This window comes from Kryptolebias marmoratus, linkage group LG14 (assembly GCF_001649575.2).
Source record: "Kryptolebias marmoratus isolate JLee-2015 linkage group LG14, ASM164957v2, whole genome shotgun sequence".
Classification (NCBI taxonomy): Eukaryota; Metazoa; Chordata; class Actinopteri; order Cyprinodontiformes; family Rivulidae; genus Kryptolebias; species Kryptolebias marmoratus.
The window spans coordinates 2,634,724-2,653,455 of NC_051443.1; the positions used below are offsets into that span (position 1 = coordinate 2,634,724).

At 38.9% G+C, this 18,732-nt stretch overlaps 1 protein-coding gene across 5 annotated transcripts in view; it reads right to left on the reverse strand.

Moving 5' to 3' along the window:
- The window catches only part of pi4kaa (phosphatidylinositol 4-kinase, catalytic, alpha a), a 222,391-nt gene that overhangs the window by 158,532 nt on the left and 45,127 nt on the right, over positions 1-18,732 (reverse strand). For all 5 annotated transcript variants that reach the window (XM_037979490.1, XM_037979489.1, XM_037979492.1 and 2 more), the window contains exons 13-17: positions 14,058-14,190; positions 13,826-13,952; positions 2,256-2,351; positions 1,448-1,631; positions 554-654 (exon numbers count right to left, since the gene is read on the reverse strand). In XM_037979490.1, the coding sequence (XP_037835418.1) occupies positions 554-654; positions 1,448-1,631; positions 2,256-2,351; positions 13,826-13,952; positions 14,058-14,190 (641 nt within the window). The remainder of the gene's footprint in view (positions 1-553; positions 655-1,447; positions 1,632-2,255; positions 2,352-13,825; positions 13,953-14,057; positions 14,191-18,732) is intronic.

The following is an 18,732-nucleotide window of genomic DNA, read 5'->3' on the forward strand; positions in this document are numbered from 1 at the left end:
ATCCAGAGCCTTAAGGAACTCCGGACGAATCTCATCCACCCCCGGACTTTGACTTGTCACACTAAATCCCTGCCACCCCTTTAGTCCTAGATGCAGTCTGTAAATTTTCTGGATGCAAACTTAATCTTAGGAAAAATGAAGTATTTGCTCTCTGTGTGTATACAGGTATGTGTATGTTTATGGAAGTGTATGCATGGGTATGTATAGATCTTTTATTTCTGAAATAACTTAATTGTCTTTTTTCCTCCCTTTTGTCTCGTCTTTGTTTTTTCACTGGTATGTTGGTAGTAGGTGCACAGGTTAGAAAGAAAGGGAAAAAGAAAAACATTTGTACCAAAGAAATTGTTTTATAAGTAGTTTTCTGTATTAAATAAAAACAGACCAAGAACCACTGAGGCTGTATGAACAGGACATTAGTAAAAACAGGAACATTCTTGACAAATATGAAAAGGCAAAAAAATATAAATAAATAAAATAACACCATATAGCGTTCATGCAGGCATCTGCCCAATATTTTAAAACTTCTGAGTGTATCCTTGGAGGTTCCACTCACCTGTAACCATGGTCTTTATAGTCTTTGGTTGAGTAAACCATTGAACTCGCCTTAACACTGATCTGCTGGAACAAATTCCACACTTCCTGGTAGATGTATTGCTAAAATAAAGAAGAAAAAAAAGAATAAATAACCAAAAACAATAAATGTACTTTTTTATTTGTTATAGAATACCCTTTTTTACATTTGCTTTTTTATAATGAAAGGGTGTACCTTCACATAAAATAATATTCTTAAATATCCTTAATTACATATGTCTGAGGCCCCATCTACACTATAATAAATATTTTTTTAAATTGATATTTTTTTACTCTGACTACATCATTCTAACAAAAATGCTGAAATACTGTTTCTGCTCCACCAGGTGACAAGAACGTCAACATTAACAACATATCAAAATACAAATTGAAAACAGTCATAGCTTGAATAAAGTTTGGATTTCATGGTTACCAATGGCAACCATGGAGAAAGGAGCAAAGAAACTAAATTTCACAGAGACAGAAGTTGATGTGTTTGTGAGTGAGGTGCAGAACAGAAAAAATATATTTTTTGGGAGCCACAGTAGTGGTGTTACAAATAAATGGAAGCATTGTGAGTGGCAACACATTGTTATCACTGTTAATTCAGTGAATGGGACAGAGAGGATCGGGCAAAACAAAAATAAAACAAAGCAAAACAAAATATATACAAAATATATATATTACTTGACGAAAACGCATGTGTAAGGAAATGGAAAAAGAAAATTTATACATTTCTTGTTGAAAATGCACGTGTAACCAAAAGGAAAAGCAAAATATATCTATTTCTGCTTTTATTTTTGATTATGTCAATTTTGGTCCTCCATAATGAAAGACATTTGTGTCAGAGGTGTGAGAGGGACATGTAAACACTGACGTTTCCAGTGATGACCATGCAGCCCAGCTGGTCTATGATAAGGACATCAAGCTGAGATGGAGGCTGGCAGAACTTCTGCTGCAGAATCTGCAGGATGGGCTCCATCACTCTGGGAGTGTCCCGTAGTGCAACGGCGATGTGACCCAAACCCCTGATGGTGTGGTCTGGGATCAAGTGAGCATCTCTGGAAAAGAGGTGGGGTCAACTTTAGCAGCTTTTGTTTTCTTGAGAGGACAACCATTTTATGGGGTGAATGCTGAGTCAGAAATCACTTCATGGTTTCCTGATTTCTACACTTCCATACATTTTTTTTCCTTTCTAACTATTTCTACATATGTTATTCATACATCAAAATGTTTAGCTCAATTAAGAATAGTGTGTGATGACTCTGTAACTTTTCAAAATATTTAACTTCATTTACAAATATTTTTCCCATAGAAATACACTGTGATATCTTCAAATCCTTAAAAATATTGGTCCTTTTAAAATCTGCTTCAGTATACTTGCTCTTATTTGTCTTTCCTTGCTACTGTTATCTTTTAGCTACAGTTTTGCTCCTTTTAGCTTTGGCTACCATTCTACTCCTTTTAGCATCAGCTTTGCTTCTTTTATATTTTAGCTACCATTTACCTCCTTTCATCTTTTATCTAGCTTTTAGTTCCTTTTAGCTTCCAGTATGCTCCTTTTACCCTCTGTTCTCCTTGTTGAAAAAACTCAGTTTCATCTTCTTTAGCAAGGTCATTCAGCACTCGGCATTCACATTGTATGCTATCAGAAAAGGCAGTTTTTCTAGTTATATCTGACTTACTTGTCATTGTCTTGATAGATGTAGAGACGATTCGACAGGCTGGCAAGGAAAGCTTCCACAATGACACTATCCATGGTAAGGCCAGCTTTTAGGCACCTGAAGGTAAAGAAATCACAGCAGGTCTCACTATCATTCTGTAAACCTTCCCTTTTACTCTTCCAGCTATCCTGTCACAAATCACCCCTCCATCCACTCCCTGCCTGCTTTCTCTTTTTCACCTTTCTTGGGTTCTGTGCTTTGCTTTGGACGTTTGACCCCAGGTGCCGAAACTTGTCCACCTTCAGATCTCTCTATGTTCCTATCCAACTACTCTCTAATGTCAATACAAGAGTCATCTGCAAACATCATAGTTCATGGTAACTCCTGCCTAAGCTCATCGATCAACCAGTTCATCACCACTGCAAACAACAAGGATCTCAGAGCTGATCCCTAATGTAATCCCATCCCCACCCTGAACCCATCTGTTACTCCTATAGAATATCTCAACACAGTCTTACTGTCCTTGTACATATCCTGCCCCACCCTCACATACTTCTTCACAACACCTTACTTCCTGATGACAGGTAGGGGCTAAAATCTTTTTTTAGATGCTAATGAAAGATTCTGAATTCATTTTCAAATGAAAAAAAATCTATTTTGCTGATAGTTAGCTTTTCTATGGCATTTTCAATGTTAAATTAACTTTTTTCAGCTTTTCCCTTTTCAGGGGTCGCCACAGCGAGTCATCCTCCTCCATATTACGCTGTCCTCTGTCTTAATAAGGTTAAAAATAAAAACAACTGGAGTTCTATTCTGTAGCTGAAGATGTTTTGCTTCTGATCTGAGGAGCTTTCTCAATTCAAAAAGCAGAGTGTGGAGTTTGAGCTTTTAAAGCTTAGCTGTACTGTAACCTGGATTCACATGCACCTTGCCCTCATTCTTCTAACAATAGAGGCTGGTTATGGTCTTTATTAGCCTGCCTCACAGATGGGCCACTCTCAAAAATGCAATTGAATAATTCAGTCAAAAATCTCACTGCCGTTCCAGCGACCAGGCAGTGAGGACGTCGCTACGGATGAATAACCTTCACTTACAACGAAGAAACATTTGATCACCCCACAGAGAAAACTTCAGGCCAGCTGATTAGTACCATTCAGAGAGTTAAGGGGTGGCCGTGGCTGCACAGGAGTATGGTGAGGACTGTGACCCCCCTTTTCATAGCGGGAGTGATGAAGAACCGATGCAGGTGACTCTTAAATTAACCTTTCCAGTTTCCTTTCTTTAAGTAGGCAACTAAGTGGGGGCCCCACGTAGTGGCAGTTTTCCTCTAGACTAAGAGGAATAAAGGATCCTCTTATTTGGAAGACCTGTTCATTGTTATGGCAAGTTCTGTTTTCATGTATTTCTGTTCTACGTGTGTTCCGAGGGCTAGGAGTGTTGTCACGCAGGTGGAAAAAAAGATGTTGGTATTTAAAGGCTATGCAGTATTATAATATATAGACTTTGAATGTGAATGGTATAAAAAATCCCATTAAGAGAAGCAAGATTATTTCAAAATTTAAACGAGAGAAGGTTGGCATTGGTTTCTTGCAGGAAACACATTTGTCGAATGAAGAACATGAGAAAATAAAAAAAACTGGGTTATAGAAAAACATGTTATTTGTCTCACAGATCTGGGAAAAAAAGAGGGGTAGCTATTCTTATATCAAACAGTCTCAGGTTTGAGTTTATTGCAGAACATAAAGATAAAGAAGGCAGATTTGTGTTGTTAAAGGGGAAGTTGGATCAGGAAGAGGTCACTCTATGTAATGTCTATGCCCCTCCTGGTAGTAGCATAGACTTCTTTAAGAAGGTATTTAGTCTTGTGGCTGTGGAAGCAAGTGGCACATGCATATGTGCAGGTGACTTTAATTTACTCCTAAACCCAAAAATGGATACAACTAGCAGAGAACGAGGAAGAACACGCGTAGAAAAGCAACTCAAAAAAATCCTACAAGAATTGGGATTTGCAGATATATGGAGATATTTTCATAAACATGACCGTGAATTTACTTTTTACTCACCTAGGCATAATGTGCATACTAGAATTGATTATTTTTTTATGTTCAATAAGGACCTCCACAGAGTGAAAGATTGTATAATAGGACAAAGAGACATCTCCAATCACTTGGGTTTAACTATGAAAATGAATTTAGTCAGAAGCCCCAAAAACACCTTATGGAGGCTTAACACTGGTTTAGTAAATAGTACGGCATTTAAAACGGAAATAGCAGAGGAGCTTAAAACTTACTTAGAATTTAATGATAATGGAACAGTTAGCCCTACAATTTTGTGGGATGCAGCTAAGGCATATATCAGGGGTAAAATAATTGCAAAATGTGCTAATTTAAAGAAGATTAGAGCAAAAAAACTAACGGATTTACAGGAAAACTTAAAAAGATTGTAGCAGCTGCATTCGATTTACAAAAACCCATCCTTACTGGAACAAATGAGGCCGGTTAAGCAGGAGATTCACAAAATTTTAAGTGAGGAAATTGAAAAAAAAAACTTAAATATATGAGACAAAGGTATCATGAGGCAGGGCCTAAAGCATCTAAGGTGCTTTCATGGAGGCTTAGGAAACAACAGGTGGAAAACACAATCTATAAAGTGCGGAACCCAGAAACTAACAAAATAACTAATAAGCTTGAAGAAATTCAGAGTGCATTTGAAGGGTATTATGCAGCTCTGTACACACAGCCGGACAAAATGGATAATCAAACAATTCAAAAAATTCTCAACTCTTTGGATCTTCCATCAATAGGAAAAAACCAAAATGACAAGTTAATGGCAGAAATATCAGCTGAGGAAGTTGATCGAGGGATATCAAATCTTAAGACCAGCAAATCACCGGGCTGTGATGAGTTCCCTCCTGAGTGGTATAAGGCCATGAAGGAATCTGTTCTCCCGCTATTAAAGGCCTCCTTTAACTACACCCTGGGAGGGGGCGCTCTTCCTCCATCATGGCAAGAGGCGTTTATATCGGTCATACCAAAGATGGGGAAGGACAAAACGGATCCTAAAGGGTATAGACCAATTAGTGTGTTAAACATAGACTATAAACTATATGCCGCAATATTAGCTAAGAGATTAAGTACCCCGATGCCTTTCCTGATAGATGAGGACCAGACAGGTTTCATTGGTAATAGACAAACACAGGATAGCATAAGAAGGGCCGTTCATGTTATTGATCATATAGTTAAAGAAAAAACAAGTGCAGTCCTTCTCAGCTTAGATGCCGAGAAGGCGTATGATACTGTAGGGTGGGAGTTTTTGTTTCAAGTAATGAAGAGATTTGGGTTCTGTGATAGATTTGTTCAATGTATAAAAACTATATATTCCTCACCAACAGCAAAAATTAAAATTAATGGAAGTCTCTCACATCAAATAGTATTACAACGAGGATGTAGGCAGGGCTGCCCATTAAGCCCGCTACTCTTTAATCTTTTTATCGAACCACTGGCTCAGGTTATTAGAGAGGAGTCTGGGTTGGAAGGGGTGACAATAGGGAACGTGGAAAACAAAATATGCCTGTATGCGGATGATGTTTTAGTAGTGATTAAAAACCCTGAATCTGGAATTCCATTACTTATGAACATCCTGGAAACATATGGCAGACTCTCGGGTTATAAACTCAACATACAAAAAACTCAGATCTTGACATTCCATTTTGTTCCATCAAAACAGTTAATAAATAGTTACCAATTTAATTGGCATCAATTACAAATAGAATATTTGGGTGTTATACTAACAAAAAATTTGGCTCAACTATATGAGGTTAATTACAAACGAATAAATAAAAAAATATATGAGGATCTGGACAGGTGGAGCCTGCTTCCCCTTGACCTTGGCAGCAGAATCCGAACAATAAAGATAAACATTCTCCCAAGACTATTGTACATATTTGCAGCACTTCCAGTAGAGGTTCCAGCAAAACAATTTAGGGAGTGGGATAAGCATTTCTCAAGGTTTATATGGAGCAATAAAAGGCCAAGAGTAAGATACTCGACCCTGCAGCTGCCTGGGGATCGGGGGGTATGGGTCTGCCTTGCATGATGGATTATTACCTGTCTGCCCAGATTAGACCTCTGGTGTGCTGGTGTAGCTCAACCTATGAGGCTAAATCGAAGGACATAGAGCTTTCTTTGTTGGACATCCCTATACAGTCTGTTCTGGGATGCCTGGATGGGCTGCCCCAAGTATCAATTACAAAATTGGTGTTCGAGCTTCTCCTTGAAAAAGTGGGCAGAGGTGGTTAAAAAGTTCAGTCTCCATAAACAGATAGGACTTCTGAGCTGGCCTGCGTACCACCCGCGTTTCCTCCCAGCTTCGATAGATCATAAATATAGAAGATGGGCGAAACAGGGAATCACTGCATTCTGTAATATAATTAAAAATGAGGAACTAGTAAAGTTTGAGAATTTATGCCGGACTTACGAAGTGGGCAGAGAAGATTTCTATCGTTATTTGCAGGTCCGAAGTTTCTTCAGGAAAGAAATCAAAACCTATGACTTGGATGCGGAGCCAGGAATAGTACAGATATTTATGGATGCATACGCTGGCAAAACTACAAAAGGCATTATCGGTAAACTTTATAGAAATTTAGTATCTATGAACAAGAACTCAACTGATTATATCAGACAACGATGGGAAAAGGAAGCAAATGTAATAATTTTACCTGAGGTTTGGCTTCGGATTTGGGGGAATACCCTGTCCACCACAAATTCTTTAACATGGCGTGATTTCTGCTGGAAAAATCTAATCAGATTTTTTATTACTCCAAAGCAGAGATCGAAGCTAGGCGGTTCACGGTCCTCATGCTGGAGGGAATGCGGTGTGGTCTCTGCAGGTTGCTTTCATATCTTTTGGGACTGTCCACATTTGAAAACCTTCTGGAAAGATGTTAACCGATTAATCTATGAAACTCTGGGCATAACTTTGGTCTTTTCATTCCCTGCTATGTACCTTGGAATACTTCCTGAAGGACTCAATAACAAGGACACATGACTTTTGAAGATATTTTTGATTGCAAGCAAGAAGGCGATTACTAAATGTTGGCTCCAACCTGGACCTCCTACTCTGAAGCTTCTTGTGAATATTATAAACCTGATTCACAATATGGAAATGTTGACTTTTACAATACGCTACAGAAGGAGAAAGGAGAGAGACTGTGGGAAAAATGGGATCATTTTATAACCAAAGGTGTGTAACAGTTAATGTTTGTGATTCCACATCACTCGGACAGACACCTCGGAGTTTTCTGATGTCGTCGTGTTTTCTGATTCCATGCAGTGAAGTGGCTGTTAAACTGTAATGGTCACCAGAATATGTGACTGCTGCCTGCCCTAGCCTTCGTGTGTTTGATTGTATGTTTGAATATGTTTAAAAACGCATAAAAATAAAGTATAAAAAAAAATCTCACTGCCATCTTACTAAGACATATCTGTACCTTCACTGGTATGTCATCAGGTCAAGCTGCCTTCCCCTACTTCATCCTCTTCAAAGCTTTCTGAATTTCAACCTCACTAATCTTTCCTACTTCCTGGTCCACAATTTATTTGACCTCTACTCTTCTTTCACTTTCATTCTCTCCATTTATTAGTTCCTCAAAGTAATCCTTCCATCTTCCCATCACACTCTCCTCATTGTTAGAACATCACCATTTCTGTCTTTGACAAGCCTATTTTTATTACCTGCTGCACATTGTTTCCAGCTTCATCTCTCTGTCTTGCTAAGTCCTTCTCTCCCTCCTTAGTGTCAAGGCTCTTGTACAACTCATTATACACTTTTTGTTTTGCCTTTTCTACCTCCCTCTTTGCATTAGGTTGTATCTCCTTATATTACTGTGTACTCTTTTCGGCCCTCTCACTGTCCCATTTCTTCTTGGCTAAGCTCTTCCTCTGGGTGGCTTCCTGTACTTCACTATTCCATCACCAGGTGTTCTTATTGTCTTTTCTGTGTCCAGATGACGCACCAAGTACCTTCCTACTTGTCTCTCTAATCACTGTTGATGTAGTAACCCAGCCATCTGGAAGCTCTTCCTTATCTCCCAGAGCCTTTAACAGCTCTTCTCTGAACTTCTCACCACATTCTTCCTTTCCCAGCTTCCACCATTTGGTCCTCGTCTCTGACTACTCTTTTCCTCTTCTTCACCACAACAGTCATCCTACACACCAGCATCCAATGCTGTCTGGCCATGCTCTCCTCTGTCCTCTGTCACAACCCTAATGTCCCCAATCTCCCTCAGGTTACCTCTTCTACAAAGAATGTAGTCTACCTGTATACTCCTGTCTCCACTCTTACCCTGTGCTCCTCCCTCTTTTGGTAATAGGTGTTGACTACAGCCATTCACATCCTCTTGGCAAAATCTACCCCCACTGTTCCTTTCCTTGACACCAAACCTGCCCGTCACTTCAGCATCTCCTGTTTCTTTCACCAACATGTCCATTCAGGTCTGCTCCAATCACCACTTTCTTCTCCCTGGGAATACTCCCTATCACTTCATTGAGATCCTTCCAGAATTTCTCTTTCTCTTTTACACCACATCCAATCTGTGCAGTATAACCACTGATAACTTTCAACATCAGACTTTCTGCATCTACCTTCAGACACATCACCCTTGTCAAGGAATGTGCATTAAAGTTGAGATCAACCCAAAAAAAAAAACCATGTAAAAACATGACTTTTGCTACACAAAAGCATGCAAAGACATTACTATGTGATGGATTTTTGTCAATTATCCTGAATCTGCATGAGTCAATGTCTATTCTCACAAAGTCATGACACTCCTTTCACAACATACAACATATTGTGCAAATTCCTCCTTCAGGACCATCTCTAGTCAATTTCTCTTCTTATTCACACCTTAAACAGCTTACACCCACTTGCCTTGTTGCCCTTCCACTTGGTCTCTTGCACACATACATCTACCTTCCTTGTCTGCATCCTGTCTACCAGGTCTCTGGCTTTGCCTGTCATTGTCCCTATATTTAGAGTAGCTACTCTTAGTCCTACACTCTTGACTTTCCTCTTCTCGTGTTTCCCTCTTTGTGGTCTTTGACTGACAGTTGCACAATTTCCACCGGCACACTGTTTGCACCAATGGCGGTCGTTGTTAACCCAGGCCTTGACCAATCCAGTATGATGCCATTTGGATGAACTCACAGGCTTATACTGGCAAAATGTTTTATGCCAAGTGTGCTTCCTGAGACAACCGTCACCATTTACCCAGGCTTAGGACCAGCACAATACACTGATTTGTGCTCTCTAGTGGCTGTTTTTTCAGTGTTAAGTTAACATCTAAGCTATTTTCATCAGCCTGTGAGTATTAGGGTTTTAACTCATTATTGTGCACTCTTTATCTGGCATGAAAAATGTATAAATCAGTGTTCATGTAAATAGGCCATAGTAATTACAAGGCTCTTTCACAAGACACCTCAAGCTGGGACTTAAAATGTCTTCTGGCCACCTTGATGTGATTTCTGAATGAACTGAGGTGGTGAGGGGTTCAATGCCAACAAACATTGATGTACCTTTGTTCTGCAAAACAAGGTAGTAACAGAGCCGTAACGACTGACATGTGAAAAGGTAAGCTGGCTTTGTGTCTTAATAATGTAATGAAGTGATGATGTATAATTTGTTGGGCCACCCAGTTGTGAGATTAAATAAAAAACATATTTATTACTGGTGGAAAATCAATGATGATTCACATCAACTTTGCATTCAGTTAAAAAGCACAAAGAGAATGGCTAAAATGATTTTTGATTTGCCATGTTTTGAAAAAGATATGAAGAAGATGTTCATCATACATTTAATGTGTTGCGCTCCATGTCGAAGCAATTGAGTTCTGTACCATGTATGCTTGGGTTCTGAGATGGTCGCTTAATTTTTGAAAGCTTACACCTGTGCTGGTTGTGGACAGATTCCTTTGTGATTTTTGAATGGCCAGAGGCAGATTAAAAAGGAACTGGTCTTTGGGCCCATTTTGCAGAACTGTTTTGTGAAAGAGCCAAAAGTTTCAAGATAAATGAAATGCAATGATAATTGTTTTTGAATCCCATCATAGTGCTCTAAATTGTGGGGTTCTTAAAGATTCCCACCCTTATTTCTCACACAGCACCACAGTTCCTATCTTGGTAACCTACTACCTGCTATCTCTAGATCAACAGACATAGAGCAACTCCTTTGGACCTTCTCTACTTCTCTATCAATGCTGAAAGTGAACATCACATCTGGAGTGAAACCATCTGCTCCTCACTTCCTAATTTGGCTTCAAAAACTCTTTCTAAGATTTTCATGGTGTGATTCATAAACTTCATCCCTCTGTACTCACTACAGCTCTGCACATCCCGTTGTTCCAGAAAACTGTTAACCAGTACATTTTGTATGGGGCCGAAAAATTGCAAATAAAACTGAATTGTTACTGAGTTTGAATAACAATCAGTGTTACTGTTAGTTTAATACCACAGTGTCACCAGATAGACCTTGCTTGGATTAAGAATGTCTACAGATGCAGGGTTTCCCCCAGTGTATTATTAGCCTGGCGGGTCGCCAGGCTTTCCCCAACCTGCCGCCAGGCTAAGCTTTGCTTGTTTATTGTAATATACGTCATTTTTTTATATGCGTTTTTATTCCACCCGCACCCCCATGCGAGGTCACCGCGCGTTGATCACCGTGCAAGGGTGCGCTCGCCAACAGTGACGCAATCGCGCTGTCCCTGCCCCTGCACGAAGGCCCCGCGTGGTATTGTGTGATCGTGCACGTCCTAATGTTTTTAAGTTCACATGGGCCGCGAGCGCTGCGCTCCATTCAAAATGAACGATTTTGGTGCTCTAGCAGAGCTGGTTCACCAGTATCAGCATTTATATGATCCCTCTATGAGAGATCACAAAGATAATCAAACGGCTCAAAACTCATGGAAGGAGATTACTGCTGCAGCAGATAAAAAGGAGTGTTTATAGACCACAATGGTTAGTTGAGCCGAAATTCAGCGGGAGGCTTTACAAGACAAAATAAGGTAAGCATGTTTTGTAGTGAAAATATTAATATGATGCGCGGTAATTTATTGGTCTTGACGTGAGACGTGTGTTGGTGCCTTCTTTGCACTTTTTCATTTAAAGTTAATTTAATGCAGTGGTTCCCAAAGATTGTCTTCTGGGCCCCCCTATGGATTACAATAAAACAAACAAAACAACAAACTACAAACCATCTTTACAGTGAAACACTTTTGTGTAACTGTTTTTTTTTTTTTTTAGTTCTATACTGTAGAACAGTATTCTTTGCTGTCAGTGTTATTTCAAACATCTTTTTTTTATTTGTAACAATATTCAACTTTGTTATTATCAATAAATTTAAAAGAAAGCCTCTGTGCGGAAGGGGGTTAAAAACCTGTCCCCATCAAAAACCTGTCCATTATGCTTAGTCAGGCACTGTTTTTTTTTTTTTTTCATTCATTCATGCTGCGCCCCCCCTGCAATGGCACTGCGCCCCCCCTTAGTGGGCGCGTCCCACACTTTGGGAACCACTGATTTAATGTGACTTAAATTAGGCTTGAAATTAGGTACAAACAATTTGTATTAATTTTTATTGTATTTTTGTTTTAAAAAGTATTTCAAAAGTGCCTTTTTGTATAACTGTAGTTGTGTAAATATTTGACACAAATATCTTACATTATCACATAATAAATAGCCATATTTTCAACTTTCCTGTCAACTTTAATCTTTTTTTTTTTTACTTAATCACGGTTGGCCGGCAATCAGCCAGCGAACGGCCGCCTACCACTGGGCTTAGCCTCTTTTCTGGGGGAAACCCTGAGATGTGATGAAAACATGCTTATTTGTAATTACTATGTCTATTGGTGTCTGTTTACTGTCAAAGAGAAAAGAACACATTAGTATTATTGGTGCTGCTCTCAGAGAGAGCAGCAGACTGAGATCCAGACTGCAGGAGTAAGAAGTAAAGCTTTTCTAATTATCAGATGTCAAAAATAAATTTCCCCAGTTGTCAATCTTTGATTACCATGTTTAATAATGGAGTAAAAACCAACTTCACCACTCCTCAGGCAACCCCCCCTTCTCTTGGATTGTGTTAAGTAACCTGGATAAAAAGTCCACTGTTCTCTCTTCGACATCTCCATCCCTCTATAGGTCTGTCATCTGGTCCAAACACCTTTCCACTCTACATCTTCTTAATAGCTGCTCTGACATCTTTCTTACCGACCCTCTGCTCTTCCTAGTTCACTACCTTTCCTCCATGTGTACTCCTTTCTCTCATTTTGCTTTATTTATCAACTCTTCAAAGTACTCCTTTCACCTCCTCAACATTCTCTTCACTAGTTCGTACATTTCCATTTTTATATTTAATGGTAAATGCTTCTTCTGCATTTTGAAAATTATTTTTCACTTTTTTTCCTGTTGGGGTTGTGAATTAGGAGAAACACTGTTCATCAACTTCCATCTCTTGACATCAGTTCAGAAAGAAAACAGCAGCTTAGTCTTGCTAATGTTTAGCTCAACTGTAATTTAAAGCAAATGTTGGAAAGGTTAACATTTACAATCGGACATCACAAAATGTAACTCAGACACTGAAAATGAAACAGAAAAGTGCATCACTCATAATATTTCCTCCATCCTGACATTGTGTGTGGTTGACATCTGTTGAATATTGTTAAACAAGAACTCAGGACAGGAGGTTCAGCTTTTATCAGTTACATGGTTTAAGCAAGGTTAAACCTTTTAAAATTGACCTGACCTGGAAAAGGCCATTAATGCTTTTATCAGCTCAAGGCTTGACTACTGCAATGCTTTGTATGTTAGAATCTCTCAATACTCCATCAGGCACCTTCAGCTTGTACAAAATACTGTGACCAAACTCCTAATCAACACTTCCAAGCACATCACCCCCATTTTATTTTCTCTTCATTGGCTTCCAGTCCATTTTAGAATTAATTTGAAACTTGTATTGTTCACTTTTAAAGCTTGTCCCACCTTATTTTGCTGATCCGGTAGCTTACTTTGAGTATGAGAGGACCTTAAACTCAACTAATACATCTTACAGTTTGTCCTCAAGTCTAAATACAAATGTTGGGGTGACCAGGCCTTTTCGATCATCGCAACCAGACTGTGGAACCAACCACCTCAGATCTTGTGCTCTATCGCTGATCTGGCCCTTTTTAAATCTAATCTTAAAACTTTTGTATTCAGGCAGACTTTTGATACCTAGTTGCACTCTGGCATTTTTATATTGTTTTATTGACAGTTTTTAACTTTTGTATTAATAAATAAATGTTGATTGAGTGATTGCCATAAGTCATAAAGTCTGCAAATACTTTGTGGCACAACATTTATTTTGAAGGAGACCGACACAGGTAACAGGAAATTGTGTGTCAATGTTGTTAGCTTGATGTATGTGTATAGAGCGATGTTCTGCAGTGCACACAAAAAAAAAAAGACGAAGCAAGAAACTGCAGCCTGCAGATTATGATATGAGTGTGCATTTAGTAGACAGTACAGGGAATACAACAATTCAAACCATGTTCCTGAGTATGAACTGACCTGCAGATGTTATCGATGGAGATGTCACGCAACTGTTCGTACATGGAGGGCTGGCTCTTTCTGGTAGAATTGGTACTGAGCGTGGACTGAGAGTGTTCGTTGGTCACTTGGATTTTAATCTCACCACCTTTTAAAAATAAAAATTTTTTGAGACAGTTTAGAATGGGGGAAAAAAAAATCCAATTGTGCGTGTAGTGATAAATACCTTGGCCACTAGGTGTGCTGTTTTTACCTGGTATTATGTACTGGTTGTGGTATTTGTACAGCTTCACCAAGACAGGAGAGGGCACCACCAAGAAGTCTCTGAGAGATGTTGTGACAGAATGGGCCACGACAGGGAAACGCTCACACAAACGACCCAAACCCTGACAAAAATAAATAAACTATACATGAAATAATAATAATAATAATCGATTAATTGGTCAATTACATTTTTGATTAATCGTTGAATCGGCCAAAAAACTTTTTTTTAAATAGGCTACCACAACTTTATTCCAAAATAGAACATTTGACTGACATAGCAAATCACACAAAAAACAGGTTGCTACTTGACTATTTTGTTAGTAATACAGTCCCTCCAGGATTTTGCAGGCATTTTTTGTGATTGTTGCGGGCTAAAATGCCTGATTTCGAAGGGCATTTTCCTAAAGGTTGCGATGAAAAGTTGCGATTTTTTTTTTTTTACTAAAATCAATTAAAAACATAACTTTTAATATATAAACCAAAAATACTTACTATTTCTGTAAGATAATTACCAACAAGCATTGACATTCTCAAAAGGTTCTTTATTTGAGAACTTTGATAGCTTATAAACTGACATTCATGACCATTTCTGGATTTTCCCTCATCTGTAGCTCTCCTCACGTTTTGCAGACACAAAGTGTTTGTCGATGGTTGACTTGCGTTTATGTTTCATGATTACACTGCAGGACGTGCAAAACAGCTTCCCCCACTCTCATGCAGCTGGGTAGGAAACTGGTTTGGGACCGCAGTGAAGTTAGTTTTAAGTTGGATATTGGATTTTCGCGCTCCGCGGAGTTAGCGGCGTGTAGCTCACAGCTGACCCAAAACAGGAACGCTAATGTCGGCCAGCCGTTCTCTGCCGGTGTTCTGTCAGTTCAGCATACATGTCAGACTAGCATACATGCAGTTAATACGCATGCATGCGCATGCGTGAGGTCCATGGTCCGTTACACCTGGAGGAGCGCAATCAGATCGGCATACCCAACAAGTTACGACAAAAAGTAAGTCAATAAACTGTTTATAAAATAAAAAATGCCTACATATGCATTGTTGTGGTTTTAAAGTGTATTTAGAGCAGGGTCTAGCTGTAGCAAACCATAAAACTTGGCCTGTATAAAAGACAATTTTGATTTAACAACATGTGTAACACGCTTGGATACAATAGGGTGGCTGCACGGAGCAGAGAATTAAAATGTGAGATGCAAGTTTCCAAGTTAATTTCTTTATATTCAAACATTTATTCCTCAAAGAAGATTCCTATGAAATGCTTGTTTATTTAATTAATATATATTTTTGTAACATTTTAGCAAATATGGAGAGCAAATAGGAGATCTTCAGCTTTCTTTCTAAAATTTCCTACATATCAGGATTCAGCAGGGGGCAAAGGCAAACTCTTAGGAAGTTTGCCTCCAAATTTAGCATTTATGGTAAGGTTTTTATATTTTAAACAGACAACATTTTCTATGATGGTAATGATATAATAATAATAATAATGTGAAATTCTTTTAATAAAGCTGGTAACCTATTCTTTGGAGCCTTGCCTCACCGGAGGGCCATCCGAACAAAAGAGGAGGCTTGGAACCTTTTCAAGGAGTTACATACTTCACCCATAGGAGGACACACTGGCATTGTAAAAACCCGCAATGCCATGTGTGCCCGATTTTTTTGACCTGGCATAACGTCAGACATTGAGAAATGGGTATGGTATGACATTCTTAGAAATATACTTAAGCTTCAGAGTGTTATAAAACTGAAAAACAATAACAGTAACATTTTCAAGGTGTCAGAATGTGACCAGTGCCAAAGAGTCGGACCACCACTGAAGATAGTCCAGACACTCGATTGCATTAAGGTCAGCATCGACAGCAATTCCTACAGTTTATTACTTCTTTGCTATTGATGTTCATAAAAATTTAATCACCAACAGGTATCAGGTGTGTGGGAGCTGGTTGGAATAGATCTGACTGGTCCCCTACCCCTGACATCTTCTGGCTATCAATACATATTGACAGCCACAGACTACTTTTCAAAGTGGGTGGAGGCTTTCCCTTTGAAAAACAAGTCAGCTGAGGAAGTCTGCAAAAACTTGTGCGACATCATTTATCGACACGGCTGTCCTGATCGTATTCTCACTGACCAGGGCAGAGAGTTTGTGAATCAAGTAAGCCACATGTAAAAAGCTTATAGTTCTGTGAAGCTTCAAAGGTAACAAAAGTAATCACAATGTGCTTCATTGTTCTTTTAGATCAACAGCAGACTCTGTGAACTCCTTTCAATAGAGAGGAGTGTCACTGCAGCATATCATCCTCAAACAAATGGTTTGGATGAAAAAAACCAATGACAACATTAAACGGTGAGAAATAAATGACAACATCATCATGTTTTTTTTAAACATTTTTCAACAGTTACCATTATAACATGAGCTGGTGTAGATTCTCAGTCATCCAGGCCATGGTAAATTCAAAAAAGTTTCACTCCAATTAACACCTGCACTCATGTGACAAGAGTGGCCCATCATTGAGTCAGACAAACAAGGACCCTAACGAGCCTCTATTGTTAGGAGAGTGAGAACAATTTGCAAGCTATTCTCTATTTCTGAATTGAGAAAGCTCCTCGGATGAGAAGGGAAACGTCTTCAACTACAGAATAGAAGTCAGGTTGTTTTTGTTTTTTAACTTTTTTGAATTTATTATAACATGAGCTTTGTGAAGTTTGGCCTCCCTTACATATAAATAAAGTATTCCTTATGGAAACATGTTAAACTGACTGTTCTTTCTAGGGCCCTAAGAAAACTTATCAATGACAGGCAGGATGACTGGGACCAATATCTTGATGCCACTTTGTTTTCACTGAGGTCCAAAGTCCATACAACCACAAAATTCACACCCTTCAATCTGATGTATGGAAGAGAGGCTAAGTTCCCCTCAGAAGTTCCTGTGGAAATGCCGGTAAGATTCTGCCTGTCATAAGTGTGGCATATTATTGTGTGATCATACAATGTAGTTCTCAGTCAAACGCTACAAAGAATGTTTGTAAAGCCCAATTTCATATCGTCAGATCTAATTTTGTCTCTGTTCTTCCAATATAGCTTGCTTCAGTTGTTCTACCAACAGAATACAACAAATTTGTAAAAGAGAGAGAGAAAATCAAGACAGATAGAAACATGAAGGTACAAGAGAATGTGGAACTTGCACAGAAAAAAATGAGGGAAGCGTTTGCAAACAGGGCAAACAAAAAATACAAAGATTTCAAATTCAGAGAAGGGGATGAAGTTCTGCTATACAACAACAGAAAGAGAAGTAGGAAAGGAGCAAGGATGGAGACTGACTTTTCCAGTCCTTATGTCATACATAAACCTTTAGGGAACACAGCATTGTTAAAAACAATGAAAGGAAAATTCCTAAAAACAAAATACAGTGTCACTCACATAAAACCATACAAAAGAGGCAATGAGGGAGACAAGGTAGGTGAGGGTTCTGCCTTAAGTGAGAAGGTACAAGACAGAGTATCAGTAATAAGGTATGTGGGCAAAGTGGAAACAACGGAAACACAGACAAGGACGGAGGGTCAGGACCCTGCTAAGGTGAACCAGCTGTCTCCCTAACCCCCTCCCACGATGTCTACCTTGCCTTCTCCTAGGATGTCACAGAGTACTATTCAGCAGCAAGGGGTGGTAGTCCTGCAAAACAAAATTACTTTCCTGACAAGTTGGTGATGGGTTCTGACCGGTTGGTCAGTTTTTTGCATGTTTGTTCAATGACCTGTTCCTGGTCTTGTCTGCATATGTTCTCATTGTTCGTCTGAAATTCTGTTGTTTGTTTCAGATCTGTAAGCTTTTAAAATATTAACATTGCTTTTTTTTTGATGCAGTAGTTCAACTGTGGTCCTTAAAAGACTCGGGGCAAATTGAAGCCCTTGTTGGCCCATATAAGTTGTATGACACATCTTTTAGAACACTCTGTGGACATGGCCAGTTGTCAGATGAAGTAAGACTACATGTTCTTGGAAGTCAGTATATTTCCAATGCAATCCATCTTGAAAATCATTTAAAGCCGATTTCTTTAAACAGGTCATAAATGCATATCTTTATCTTCTGCTTGAGAAGAGCAAGGTATGAAGGTTTTTTTTTTTAAAGTTTATTTCTATCCTTTGCACTTTATGACCCTTTATCATTCACAATAATTATTTCTTCTCAGATACGTGTACACAGAATGGATGCAGTCATTGCATCATCTATATTCCATCTTGGGCAGTACCGGGCTGTTCAAAAGGTAATTACTCGGTATGATATCTTCCTACCTTAGAGAAAATGAAGTAAGATTAAGGGTGATTTCTGTCATTTCAAAAGATGGTGTTACCTGATGCCTCCATTTGGATGTGCCCTGTAAATGTGGGAGGTCACTGGCTTTTAGTGGTATTGTCAGGGTTTTTATTTATTTAACCCGCTAAAAAAAGAATCACACCGGAGAGTAATTTTTGTCTTTATGAAGGCCTTCGCAAAGAGGAGAAGTTCCACCACAGCTGCTAACAGTGTGCTGTCCAGGAAGTTCTGCCCCTCCACTTGGGCTTTCTCTTTATTTAAAGGAAGAAGAAATAATAAGAAAAAAGGGATTGATCTGAGCAAGCCAAGGCCATGTTCTGATCATAGCAAAAACACATAACAC